The following is a 14,405-nucleotide window of genomic DNA, read 5'->3' on the forward strand; positions in this document are numbered from 1 at the left end:
CTATTTTATGGTATTGGTTTGTGGTGGAATATGTTTGGGCAGTAGGAATCGCATTGCTCTGGTGGCGCGGACTCCCACAATTCGACCCTGCCGAAAACGGAAACACTAAGAACCGCTCAGGTTCTATTAGAGCAGCGCAAGTTAATATGTGCAAATCTTCTGCTTTCCAATCTTATAAATAGATGTGCAAAACCCTCCACAGTGATCTAAATGCCCAGATGAGGGCTGTAGCGTATATCTTAGCTGTCGTACTTCTCAGATTCTGTCTTATTCAGCTTTCCCGCTTGTGCGGCCAATGTCCATAGGCAATCATCATAGCCTAGTTATCGATTGCATATGTGCAGGACACTTCTTCAGAATTTCCCGCTACATATACTCAATTATGCACAATTATGTATGATACCAAGGGAGCGAGTACGCAAAACTTATGGTCTTATTGTCGTACCTTCAAACCGCACAATGGCTGTACCCCGCCTTAGTGCCTGAGAGATGACGTCAGCGTTAAGAACCGCACACGAGCTACATCAAAAAGATCATTTCGCGACTTGATCCGCTAGCCAGCCCGGCCAGTGAAAAGCATTCGTTATAAATTATAATAAAAATGATCACTAGTAAATTCATAATGCATAAACTAGGAAATGGTGTGCATTTACAAGAAATGGCAAAATGTATGAGCAGGTCGAATTTGCCAAGCTGAAAAACACAATGCGAAAAACATGCCTATGAAATCATAATAATAACGAAGGCAATCTCAAGCATTAAAATTTTCCCATCAAGGACACCCCTGCTGTACGTATGAACATTTGAATCATCATGTCGGATGCACCGTCGGGCACAGATCTTCAGGCCTTGACCCCTCAGGCTCAACACCACCGACCATATCTAAAAAGCCGCGTGTGTCGTAAGTCCGCCATTTTCACCCGTATCCGCATTCCTTCCCTTAGCCCTTAACCACGGCATAAGAACAAGCTGCGACTGTAAAAACCAGCTGTGGAAGCCGAAGACGTTATGCGTCGAGTCTTCTTCGATGTATTCTTGTCAACGTCGGTGGGTTGAGCATCATCAACGGCAATAACTGACTGGTTCAGGTTCTGTTCCTGTTCGAGCTGTCGCCGTGGCTCGTTGGAAACTTGCAGCTCGGCCTGCTCCTGGGATTTCTGGCGAAGGGCGTCACGTTCGGCGCGATTCATGCGGTATGAAAAGGCTGGAACATGCGTACTGGTTGCGATAAATGAGCGGGGCTCGGGATTGAAACGCACATTGTAGCACTCATAAAGATCGTGCCGCGAGTAGTATGAGTCGTCACTACGGTGTACAAGTGCCCAGGTCATGTTGAAGCCGAATTGTGATTGAATTTAAAAGAGAAGTATGGAGCGCGCCAGGCGAGGATCTGATAGAGCGCAGTATGATATATTAGCAGCAGCTGCGGGATCGCACTTAGATTATATATATAACTCTACATGAGGGATGCAGGTGTGGACCATACAATTTGGGGGGGGCGACCCTGCAGAGCGAGTAACTCGGTATATTTGCTGAGCGTTACGCGTAGCCATCAGTATCGGTCAATCATGTGGCCTGCTAATTTATTAGCTACTTCGTCGGCTGTTCTCCGGCAATCCGCAGCCCGCAACTGAGCAGTACAAGTTTGAACTAGCAGCACAGGCGCACGCCACGCGCAAGCCACACGCACGCCACGAAGCCACTGCATCATTCGCCTCTCACTCTGCTTAACCTTGCCCTTGCCCTTGGTGACGTCTTCATCCTGGCATCTTCTTGCTTCCGAATTGCGCTCAGCCACTACTGACAATCCGATTCATGATATAGAAGTCGCGCTAGTATGATATGTGCCAGTACAGTCGATCCAATTACTAGAAGGCATGTAATAGAAAAACTCTTCAGTGGTCCTCCAAAAAATGTATTAAACCCTGAAATCCATTTTTTCGGAGTACGTGATCGCACGTGACTAGGCATATTGTCGCTTCACTGACCCCCGATTGGAGGCTCCTAATCTGTTAGTATTGAGTAAGATAACTTTGCAGACCCGAAATTATTTCATCGGTGCTTGTTGATGGCTCAGTGCGTGCAATACGCGGTTTGAGATTGATTCATGGCATGGATATGGACAAAGTAATAGTCCTTAGTCCAGGATCAATCGAGTTAACATAGTACCCCTTCTGAATATAGAGGCTGCATCATATTAGATTGCAGCAGGCTTACTTATGATTCGAGTCATGAAACGCAAAACCGAGGTGACATATCTAGCTAGCTAATACCACTCGCTGTTAAATTTCCTCACAACGCCAAATCACGTGACCGAGTACCAGATGCGTCGACGGTTTGTTTACTTGCCAAAGTGCCAAAAAGTTAACGCCTTTCGAACGTTGCATCTACTTTGTTTTCGCACAGATTATGTGACCGACGTTTGAATAATGGATTGGTCACCAACGGCTACTAACAACGAGAAGCAAATGAAAGTAACAAGTTACTGCGAACTTGAGGCTCAGTTCAGCCTTATCACTGCGGCCTGTTATCCACCTATTCTAGCATCTACATTAGAAAAGCTACGATCAGCACCAGAGAAGCTGATAACGCAGTGGGCTATTGTGCACAAGTGTTGTCGCACGAAGTTGGTGCAACAGATTATTTCCTCCTTAGAGTATGACACGGACGCTTTGGACGTTCTCACCATATGCTGTAAGTGCCTCAAGTAAACGAAGAGCTGCCATATAGTAGAAATCCTAACTTTAGATATCGTTCCGCAGGTCGCACAAAGGAGCTCAGAGACGAGGTTCTGTCAATAAACTCGGCTCTCTTGAACAAGTACTTGAAACTAGCAATAGCTAGTGACCGGGATTACGAAAAGGTATTTACACTGCGATCCAAAGTTTTAGTCTTGCGCATACTAGTATTATTGGTAGTATTCGCAAATTTGCTTTGCCTTGCTCTCACATGACTTGCCGTCTACGATTCTGGTCCCTTCATCGCTCGCGACGTTCATAATAGACCACGTCGTGCCGCAACTGTGCGTTTTTAGAATGTACATTTTTCAGCTTGATAAATAGTTGGCGCTGACAATCATGCACCTAGAATCAAATCTACCACCATATTCACCTTGGTCAATCTATACACTCTTCTTTCACACGGTCACGCCCATTTTCTCACTCGCCTGCCATCAGCACAGCATTATGCTTTACACTCAGTTCTTGGCACGTCCCTCTCAAATAATGACACCTCAATGCTCCTCCTTTCACTGGCGTGTATTGCTCGTCTAACCGCATCAGACCCCATAGCAGAGGCGGCTGACGCAACTGATCTCTTTAGCGGAACCAAGTGTCTCAAGGTCCTCCGTCTAGCAGGTGATATAGTAGTTGCCGCTGCATCTGCTGGCATTGTCGAAATCTCCGACGCAGTCAAGCGAGAAGAAGAGATAAAAAAACATGCTCTACTTGTTACGCTTGCAAAAGATATTGCAAATCGGGTCAATGTCCAAGATCTAAGGCAGTGGATAACCGGCAAGGTGTGTGTACGGTTGATCAAGAAGGTTGTGGAGAAATGCGTCGCGCGAGATATTGACGTGCGGATAGTCAATGGTGTATGGCCCCTCTGGTTTGCTCTTTGCCTCAAATGGTTGTCTAATAAGAGATCCAGATTTTGGAATTCTTTGCACTCCTGCAATCAATTGTGCCCGATATCAACGACATGGCGAATTTAATCGAAACCCAGATTGATAAAGCACTCAGCGAAACATTGGATGATGTCGACTGCCCGATGATTGCTGATAGAGCCTGGGCTTACGTTAAGACGGTAATTGTTCAATTTACAAGTCGATTTTTTTTGTCTAATCCTCCCGTAGTGTAATCCGCCAGCAAATTTTGAAAGATATATAAAATCAGCGTATCTTCTTGGTACTCACTCTCCGGAACCACGCGCGACCTCAGCACAGCGCCTTGCAACATACCAACATTGGATTGATTCAATACTCGAAGTTTTAACTCTACCATCGGATGATCCAATTCAAATGCAATACAGAGATTTACTGGCAACTTATTTTAGCCACACCAAAGCTCAAGCTTATTATCGAGGACTCGAAAATTCGCCGCCAGCTGTGGATTCACGGCATTTTTCGTCTTCATTGGCTGCGGATATGACGAAGTTCAAGTACAAGCTCGCGGTTTTGCCTTTGTTGGTATACACTTCTTCGACAACCGGACTTCCCAATCAGCAGATGGTTCGCGAGATGCACGATAAAGTTCTGTCGATATTCGCGTCGGTGTCGAGTCGAGAACCCTCGAGCACACCCTCTGGCGCAGCTCTTGCACAACATCCAGCCACATCGTCTCTGGCATGCCCATCGTCAGCATTAACCGACTGGCGTGCACGTTTGCTCTCAGAGCTCACACAAGACGCAACGCGACAGCACGAATCTGTGATAGCTTTTGTATCGCACTTATGCCGAGATCTCGAACGACGATGTGAGCAAGTCGAAGCACCTCTGCGACAACTCGAAGATCGTGTCTCCGGTCTCAAAAAGGAAAATGAGCTGCTCGAACGCGGTTTGCAAGATAGTCAAGAAGTTCTAAAAGAGCGTGAAGCAAATATGAAAGAGTTAAACGGCAAATTCGTGGACTTGACCGGAGACCTGAGGGACAGAGACGAGCGGTGTGCACTGCTATTGTCTGACAATGAGAGTTTGAGAACGGAGATCGCGCGGGTTGTGAGTGAAGCTCAAGTGAGATATAGCCGGGATAAATCAGAGTTTCACAAGAAGCTAAACAAAGAAGAGGAGAACCATATGATTAAAGTGTCCGACCTCCACGACAAACTGGACCACGCTGAGGCTATGGTCCAAGAAAGGCAGTTGAAAGCAGACAAATTTGAGGCAATTAGCCGTGAATTGGAGGCGGAGAATGCAGAGGCAAGGACTCGTATCAGCGAACTTGACAAGAACATGTCTGAAATGCAAATTAAGCTTGATTCACAAGCTGAGAACATGTTCGACCTAGAAAAGCGTGCTGAATTGGCACGAGATACAATTTCGCAGCTACAGAGAGAAGTCGAAAAACTGCACATCCATAATACCGATCTGATACAGCAGTTGGGAGATCAGTCGAGTCGTGTCACAGAGCTTTCCGAAGCGTATCCTGCACAGCTCGCAATTAGGGAGCAGGAATTCCGAGCGCAGATGTCCGAACTTGAACACATGCATGAGGAACGAGATAAAATTTCACAGCAGGAGCATCTGAGTGCGCTTAATGATCTAAAACAAGAAATTTCCCGGACCAAGGCGCAATCCGACGAGTCAGTTAGTGAACTGGTTCGGGAAGTAGAACTGTACCAAATGAAGTTAAAAAACTTGAAGCAACAGACTTCTACAAGAATCAAACAGCTAAAGACGCGGATAAGCCAGATGGCAGAGAATGAGGAACGACAAAATCGGGAACTGGCCCGAGTTCAGGCTATTAGCAAGAAATTGATTGGTGTGATGGCATCTAATATTGAAATGGCAGGCACGCCAGCAGCGCCAATGCCCAATTCCTCGTCAAACAGACCTCCGGAAGTAGAGGACGATGATATGGACTGTTTTTCGTTGATGGGGACTCGCAGGCCAGAGCAGGTACCAATAACGACAAGAAATGAGTCTCACAAATCGGCATCTGCGGCACAGAGCAGTCGAGTATTTGCTGACACGACGAATCGAGATCACGAAGCCACGAGACGTGAGCGGATAAGCTTAGCACCTGGTGCGAGTAGTCACAAGATGGTTCCTCAATCGGTGAAGCAGAGTCGTCGCATTACTGCCACTGGAGACCTGGCATTGACGACGGAAATGCGTGGACGTGGGATGAATCAGGAAGAAATGTTCGCCAACGGACAATTGCGACCGGACATTAAGTTGGTTCACCTTGTCGGCACAGACATTCCGTCTACCGGGAGTACAGCTGGCTCTACATCGTCGGCAAGTACTCCCATTGCCAGGATAGATTTGGAAATTATGGATAAAGCAGATGGACATGACTTAGATGACTTTGAAGATGATGACGACAAGGAAGTTCGCGCTAAGACTAAAACGAGACACCGGTCAGGGCCGATGGCGACAAGTACACCAAAAGGAGAAGGAATGCTGATAGATAATAGACACGGGTCGCCATTACGTCCTGGAGATCAGACGACGTATTATGGAAGTACTCCAGACTTGCCACAGGAAATGTAGAGACAATTTATCAATAAATATATTATGATAAAGATACTTATAATGGAGTACGAGTCGTCGGGATCCAGCTTCTATACTCCCCCACCGAAATATCGGCAAAGACACAGTTAACACGCGCTTGATACCGACAGCGAGAGCAGGGGCAACACAGCGAAGGACGATGGACGTGAAATTGCTCTAAAAGCAAGGGCTGTCACAACAACATGTTGGAACGTGGTCCAGCTGATTACGACAAGGCTTTAGTTGTACGATCGGGATGAGTAAAGATACAGTGGACATGCTGTACGCCTTGACCAGGACACAAAGACCTTGCGCCATTGCCATTTTTAGCCTGCAAACTTGAGGATCTTAAGATGTAGCAACCGACGGTTTGCAGCGATTATGTACCGGTTTATATAAATATTCGTTCAGATTACTCTACGCATACAGTGCTACATTACCACTGTGCAATTTCAAAACCCTTGTTCATCAGGCAATTTTGAACAGAAAAATGGCGTTCCACAAAACCCAAACAAAAGATTGGCAACCCAATGTTTCTGCAGTAGTCGCTTACCAGGTATCACAAGTGCTTCGTGAACCAGTCCAGTACCTGAAAATCAGTAAATGACCATTACGCAATACGGCATATAGACAACAACCAAACTATACATACCTGCTTCTGCGCGTCTTGCATAGCTTTAGCCACATCCTCCTTCTCGATGTCGCCCCTTACAGCAAATCCGTGAATCATGTCCTCATAAGATTTGATTTCCAGCTCGACCGCCTGCTTAAGATACAATTCCTCCAGCTTCTTCATGAACGACGCCGGAGTAAGAGTATCGTTTGTACCAGCGCCAACACTGACAGGTACAATAGTGCCCTCTATATCCGAAGGAATGCTCATTAAACTAGGGTGCATTGCGGCTACCGCATTAACGGTCCCTTTCTTTACTTTGTCGGTACCCATGATAAGTGAGTATCGTCCTCCCCAACAGAACCCAACCGTGAAGATACTTAAGTCTGGCTCGGAAGATTTCAAGTCCTCGAGGAATTTTGCAATAAGTTTTGTCGTGACTGAAGCTCGCGCACGGTAGAGGAACCAAATAATTGGTGGGTACGCTGACAATTTCTGCGACAAACCTGTGAGGAACGAAGGCACAGCGGTCTCATTTACTGGCGCAAAAGCATCAATTGACGACAAAGGTATTGGCTGAACTGATTGTGGAATGTAGTTAGCTGGCATTCGTTGAGAGTTTCAATTACTGCAAACCTACAAGGAAAGAAGTCTGGAACGATAACTTTAAATCCTCCCTCCTTCGCATAGGCATCTGCAAGTAATCGTGCATTTGGTAGCGTCCAACCGAAAATATCTGTGATATACACGATTGTACCCTTTGGCCGTTCTGGAACAGGTGAAATGTAGACCGACCGGCCAAACAGTTTTGTATCAGTGCCTAGCGGCTGGCCCTTGTGGATCGTACCACTGATACAGTCTTTGCAAGGAAGAACTGAAGCCATTTTATTTCGTTGGAAATATATATTTGCCGTCAGGCTGAAAGTAGTCGACAAGAAAAAATATGAACTACTGAAGTACTGGCTAAATGTGCCAAGTATAGGGCGGAGCGGACGTCAGCGATCATGGCGCGGCTATCTGCCATAGAACCGTTATTCATGGGTTTGGGTACTTGACGCATTTGTATGTAGGTGAACAAATATTATGTCCCATCGATTTGAGCTTTCCCATGATTACACTCACCATTCCCATCAGAATCCATCGCTTTGCTCAAGATTATCTAATCATGATGCGTCAACATAGTTGATGGTTTTACCTAAGCTCTTGCTGTGCAAGTCTTCCCGGCTTGACACCACACCCCGTCACATGCTACCGTCGGCTTCAGAGCATTCTTTTCACTATGTTGACGGTGAATCTGATTTTGGGTCCGATCAAGAACCAAAGTAACATTGTGCGTTATCACATTGCAGAATGACGTTCAACCTTTATTAATTATGTGCGCTGGCAACACAATACTTCTGTTTGTGGAAGCAAAGTAGTGCAGACTGATATTCCGAGACAAAGGTTGGATAAAAATAGCAGCGAGAAGACATATGATGCCAGTGGGTGTGCACATGCTTGCAAATGTGCGAAACTAGCCCGAGCACAAGTTCTGGAAAATTGACAAATTAGGAGGCGCACTCGTTTGATGGATTTTTACGAAAATGAACACATTGCGTGCAGGTATATGCAAGTATTCCAAACAAGGAATAATTGAGATGAAAAGGGTGGGGCTGCTTATTTCGACCATCCCAAATTGGAAAGGTGTGAGGGTGCAGTAGTAATCTTCAGTTTCAGATATCTCAGTTCTAATGGACCAGATGAGTCCAGCAGGTCTGTAATTTGATACTGTAATCAGCCGAAGGGGGTCATTGTGCACATTTTTTAAGACATGCTACTACTGCGACGGACATTAATCGACCCGGAGAGGGGAGGGAAGAGCTGAAGCTCGAGAGAGGTCTCACATTGCTGTGTTTGAGGAGCAAACCAGGACGAAGGCTCTAGGCAGGATCAACTGCGGGTGACATTACGAAAGCGAGAGTGTGAGGAACGGCATTGAGGTGACAAGTATAGAGTGGCATGATCTGATTCAACGGATTCCCCGAATAAGGGGCACAGTTATTACATGAGTGAGATTGATAATATACACAGTTTTGTCACAAATAATATATCAGTTGAACTGATAATGGAAGATTCTGAGACAGTAGGTACGGTCGCGTCGTGTTCGGAACGGAAAAACTGTAAACCGATATATAGATTACTGACAATAAACATGTTGGCGTGTATGCAGGTGTCGGAAAGTGGGGAACATGTCAGCGGTACAATTGGCGCGGAGTGTGGTGTGGTCGCAGTCACCGGATTCTGGAAGGGGTGAAAGAGGTCTGCCAATATGCGTTAAAGGAAATTTACGTTCTCTCCTCCATGACGTGTGAATTGCCGGATAGTCCGCCAAACACAAATCAACGTAGATATCGTGCCCCTGTGACATATCAACGGCGCGCCCCCTTTAATTTAAGACCCTCACATATACAGATTTCGGCCCATATTCTAAACTCCGAGCCGCCTTGATTACTATTCTAGAAGGCAGCAACCCGAGACGAAATTATTTGTGAACGTGGCGCAGCGCAGAGGGGAATTACTTGGTTGGAAAACAAGTCTCCCCTTGAGTGGTCCCGTAAAAGAAGAACTTTATCGGTACAATCGACATTTACACCCAAAAGTGTATCCGTGCCGCGAAAATTTGTAGCGTGTGGGCCCTGAGTTGTGTACTACTAGGCGCAGTGGACTGGATGATCTCAATCTAACACCTCCCTTTCCACGCCCCCGTCTATGTAGGAAGTGCAGCATTGCTCATATGACAGGATGTCTCCACCACAACCTACTGCTCCAACAACAATCAAGCATTAGTAGAACACTGCTATTTTGCCGCGACAGCAATGCCTAATGGTGCCAAAGGCAAGCGAGGAGTGCATTAATTATCCTCGAATATCCAGAGTGGATGCGGCCAGGGGAGTAAGTGCACGTGGGAGACGTGGCTGCCGCGTGCGCAGCCAGACCTTCGCTTACTACTTACACTAAGCCGTATCAGGCTAGGCCAGCACTAAACAAGGGCGTCGGACCACTCCACGTGAAACCCTAACGCCTGATTCTTACTAGCCTGTTTTCCCCGCAACCGCCTCCCTGGTCCACTTGTCGCCTGCAATATCCACTTACGGTAACGGCTCATCGGTATTACTCTGTAAAGGTACTGTGTCCGTGGCACCAAGGTAATCTTTGCGGGGAGTATCCAACGCTCTGGATTGCAGTGCGCACCCGCCTCTGAATATGCAACTTCGCGGGACGAATGCAGCGATAGCCCGACTGACTGCTGACTTGGGTGTGACTGTGACTTTTAATGCTCGCGATCGGGGTACACCGAGACAGTCAGGGAGAGACAGTCAACGTACAGCGGACAAACTAGCGGGATAAATATTCTGTCGTTGCCCTGTTCCCCGGCTGCCATCTCTCAACGACTTTTGTTGCTCCTCAGATGTGCGCTATGTCGGCTCTCACCACAATGTCTGCATCTGCGTCTTCGTCTCCGTCACGACATTTCTATCACTCACATACTCTCCCTACGCGACCGGTCTACGTTAATCCTCCCCATACCGTCCCTGCCTTTACTAACTCGCGGCGTCGATCTTCTTTGGACTTCACATGGTCTGCTGCTTTCGCATCGCTCACACAGTCGTCCGACTTCGATGCGACATCAGCAATGCCGGAATATACATATCTTCCCCAAACTATTATGTCTGAGCGTCGGAGATCAGAACTCTTCTTTTCTCCTGCAGCAAACCCTCCTCCAGCGACCGGTGACCCCATGCTGGACTCGTTTCCATATCTGGCTATAGGCAACCATGCCAACTATGATACCGGCGGCATTAGTGTAATGGGCATGGTCCCCGAATACTTTCTCGCGCAACAGTACCAGGACTCGATCTTCAACTCACACCGCTCTGAGTCGCTATCGCAGCCTCGTCAATGTCCAACTTCACCTTTGTCCCCCGCCTCGACAACTTCAGTCTCTCCGCTAGATCTTCCGCAATTGCCAGTAGAACCTGCAGCTCATTCGTCATCATTAGGCGCAAAATGGGCAAATTTTACCATGGCGCAGGGATACACGAGTTCTACTCACAGCCAACTCTCCTCAAAGACGACATCCGATGTCGGGGATATCTCTACTACTCAGGCAGACTACCCGCCAGCACCACCGTCAGCGCCAATATTAGGCGAACACTCGGCGATAGAATTAAACATTGCCGATATGTATTCCACCATTACGTCCCGCAATTCTCGGCGTGGCGCGGCCGGAGGTCCTGGTTCCTGTTCAGCTCTCCAAGCGAGTGAGCTGCCTCCGAAGTCGTCCTTCAGGATTACTCGGCCGGAATCAACGGATGCTAGTCATGGAAATAGCGGGAAATGTTATGAATCCGAAGAGAGTGCATCGCCACTAACTACTACCTCGCAATCATCTAACTCCTTGTCTGAAGAGGACGAAGACGAAGACGACGACGACGAGGAGTACACGGAACCAGTTAGCCGCCGGCCTTGTGGAATTCCACGACGTAGAAGCGCGAGGCAATTCATGGATCCGGGTGTCTCACACTCTTTACAGACTATGTCATATCATGGAGATTTCGTTGATCCGGGAGCTCTACATGACTTTCTTCCTACGCTTGCATTACCGTCCGTTCCTAATACCCAGTGGAATGCGGAACAGTATTCTGAAGAAGAAGGCATTGACGACGATGATTCTCAGGAAGCGGATGAGGACGATGATGAGAGCATGGAAGACAAAATGGCGCGGAGTAAGAAGGGTGTGTATCGGTGCAACCACTGTCCGGAGAAATTTAACACCATGGAGCAGTTCTAGTATGTAGAAATTCTTTCCATTAAGACTATAACTAACAGGTGTAGTAATCATATCGAAGCAGAAGGCGTCGATAGACCATTCAAGTGTTCTGAAACGTCGTGTCCTTGGTCGCGAGTTGGCTTCCCTAATCGCAACGAATGTAACCGACATATAAAGCACCAGCACGCAGGTTCCATGTACTCTTGCTCATACTCATGGTGCCCGAAAAAGTTTCCGCGTAAGGACTCCCGCAATCGACATGAGAAATTAGTTCACGAGAAGCCAGACTCGCGGTTGAACAGAAAATTGGAGAAGAAGCGGATGGAAGACGAAGCCAAAGCTCGTCGACTGGCGGAAGTCAACTGCTCTGCTGGAGCAGCTCGATTCAAAAGTATGCTCAAGAAAAAGAAAAGTATATCACGGTTGGCTAACCGATAAAGCCAACCAATATATATATATATCTCCGTCGATTTTGGTCGCTCATTTTATACGCAATTTGTTTATATTGCTCAGTTCACGGTGCTTCTGTATCATATACCGTTGTAGATTGTGAAGAGAATATTTGTGTTGCTGTACATTTACGTCTTTGTATTTCCAAGTTTCTTTTGTGTAGACTAGTTTTGCCATGCTGTGTATTATTATTGTTAGCCTTAATTGGATTATAGAATATTGAAGTTCAAGCCCCTTCAGTAACGCGTTCTCGTTTTAGATAAGTTTGATAAAATTGTCCTAGTAATCTTGGATAAATCCTCCCTAACCAAACCCAAATTGTGCCAAGTGAGCTCGGTTTATCGTTCGCGACAGTTTTGCAACGAAACGAGATAGTTATAGCATTTAAGGCGTAGGATTGACAATTTTCGTTTTTTTTTTTTTTGAACAGTCACTATATTTTTGTTAATTGACAACGATGGAAATCAGAGCTCTACCGGCACAGGAAGAGACCCAAAGAAAGCAACGCCAACCATCGGAAAAACAAGATTGGTGCTACATCAGCAGGGATCCCGAAATGCAGAGCCTACCAGGTCCTCCCTTGCAGTCCGGAGGCCACTCGCAATGAAAAGGCAGCAAAAACCGGCAATCCAATTTCTACAACAGGTCCAGCGAATCGTTGATGGTGGCAGAGCTTTCCAAACCAGGGCTGCCATCCAAAATTGTGTCTCTGATTCGAGGGATGAAAAGCCAGTTTATTATTACGAATTATTTCCGTCGTCTAATAGAAAACAAAAGAATATTTTTGATTGCAAGCAAGTTCACTAAGTATTCTCATCGTCAAAAAAGTTCCTTAACGGCAGGATACAGTGACAGACATGCCCTATCATAACAGTTGCGGCCATACCAAGAAGAAAACACAGTTCCCCGTCCGATCAACACCAGTTAAACTTCTTTGGGCCTACTTAGTACTGCGGTGGGAGACCACGCTGGAATCGTAGGTGCTGCAATTTACTTTTTTTATCAAGATTGCTGTGGTTGGTATCAGCAGCGCGTGCTTGTCTGTACCTGAAATGCTCCATTACATGTTATCGACAGAAGATCTTATGGACGCTGACATTAGTAATTTATATGATATAAATTAATTTTAACAATACAACGTGATTAATCGCTCTAAACTAATATATGATCATCAAACATAATACAAGTTATTTGTTTATGTACCCGCTCCATCATAGAATCCATGCAATTTCATAATCTCCATGTACTTTGTAATGCCATCCTTGTAATAAAGCGACGTCCACAAATCGTGAACTATGGAATATTTGCCCTCTGTTGAGAGGTGTCAGTCAGTGCCAATAATGCAATCATTGCAAACGTGGCTGGAAATGGAGATGAATGACGGTGCCTCGTGGCATCGCTAAGTAAGGGCTTCGCATGTGTGCGCGTGTGCACATATCCATGACTGCTGCTACCCTGCCCCATTTTGGGTCAATCATAGGCAGAAAAAGCACCCGGGAGAGTAAGACGTATACGCCGGTCTGACGTATCCTGGAGCGACTGATCCATAGTATCCATAACCGCCACCGGGCGCGTAAGCAACAGGGCCATAGGGCCTAGGGGCGACGACAACAGTTGGACCAAATCCGAAACGAGGGCCATGGTGGCCATGGCCGTGGAATCCATGACCATGGTGGAAGCCGCCATGATGTCCTCCGTGATGTCCTCCGTGATGTCCTCCGTGATGTCCGTGTGGCATTTTGTCAGAGAGCCAAGTAGGAAAGTGTTTTGCAATGCGTAAATGGAAATGAGCGGAAGAGCGATGGCTTTATATTGCGAAGGATGTCGCTGCTCTGCTGGTGCATACGTCATCTCGTAGGACCCAGACGCGCTCCATGCCACACATACATCAGCCACGGAGCACAACTGTTTTCGGCTCAGCTCCGACACTGTGTCAGGTGACACTTATTGCATATATAATATTAAAACTACGCATTTGAGTCCTGAACAAATGTGTAAACTATGCAGTTATTTGAAGCTAAGCCACGCGGCTGTGTCGCCGGGGATAAGGCGCTGGAACTCGTCATCGATATCTCTACAACTCGCCTCCGGCGCATACATTACTATGAGTTCGAGAAATACGCTGTGCATGTTCCTAACTGGTAACAATTGGGCGATTCTTTGCGTAATTTTCTCGCATTCGGCTTTGATACAACAGTTGGACACTTCAAAATATACATGATACGTTGTATGTCATTCGGATCAATATTATATGAGGCTCGTCCTGTACAGATCAAAACTTCTTTATAGCTCAAATTACTAGAATGAGGTCCGCCTTTTAA

General features: G+C 46.5%; 3 protein-coding genes across 3 annotated transcripts; 2 read left to right on the forward strand and 1 right to left on the reverse strand.

Moving 5' to 3' along the window:
* Positions 1-3,235: 3,235 nt before the first annotated feature.
* V1513DRAFT_373486 (uncharacterized protein) lies at positions 3,236-6,211 on the forward strand (the record flags this gene model as incomplete). Its single annotated transcript, XM_066894815.1, has 3 exons — positions 3,236-3,592; positions 3,649-3,804; positions 3,854-6,211. The coding sequence occupies 3 exons, from the start codon at positions 3,236-3,238 to the stop codon at positions 6,209-6,211; spliced, it is 2,871 nt and encodes a 956-aa protein (XP_066756291.1).
* A 559-nt stretch (positions 6,212-6,770) lies between these two features.
* V1513DRAFT_456358 (dienelactone hydrolase) lies at positions 6,771-7,708 on the reverse strand (the record flags this gene model as incomplete). The annotated part of the gene is made up of 3 exons (XM_066899565.1): positions 6,771-6,800; positions 6,864-7,405; positions 7,465-7,708. 3 exons carry the CDS (start codon positions 7,706-7,708, stop codon positions 6,771-6,773), a joined length of 816 nt encoding a protein of 271 aa, XP_066756292.1.
* Positions 7,709-10,299: 2,591 nt separating this feature from the next.
* Positions 10,300-12,072, forward strand: V1513DRAFT_429193 (uncharacterized protein; the record flags this gene model as incomplete). The annotated part of the gene is made up of 2 exons (XM_066896313.1): positions 10,300-11,654; positions 11,700-12,072. 2 exons carry the CDS (start codon positions 10,300-10,302, stop codon positions 12,070-12,072), a joined length of 1,728 nt encoding a protein of 575 aa, XP_066756293.1.
* Between the last annotated feature and the right edge of the window lie 2,333 nt (positions 12,073-14,405).

The sequence above is a fragment of the Lipomyces chichibuensis genome (genome assembly GCF_038497645.1).
Source record: "Lipomyces chichibuensis strain CBS 12929 unplaced genomic scaffold V1513scaffold_2, whole genome shotgun sequence".
Lineage (NCBI taxonomy): Eukaryota > Fungi > Ascomycota > Lipomycetes > Lipomycetales > Lipomycetaceae > Lipomyces > Lipomyces chichibuensis.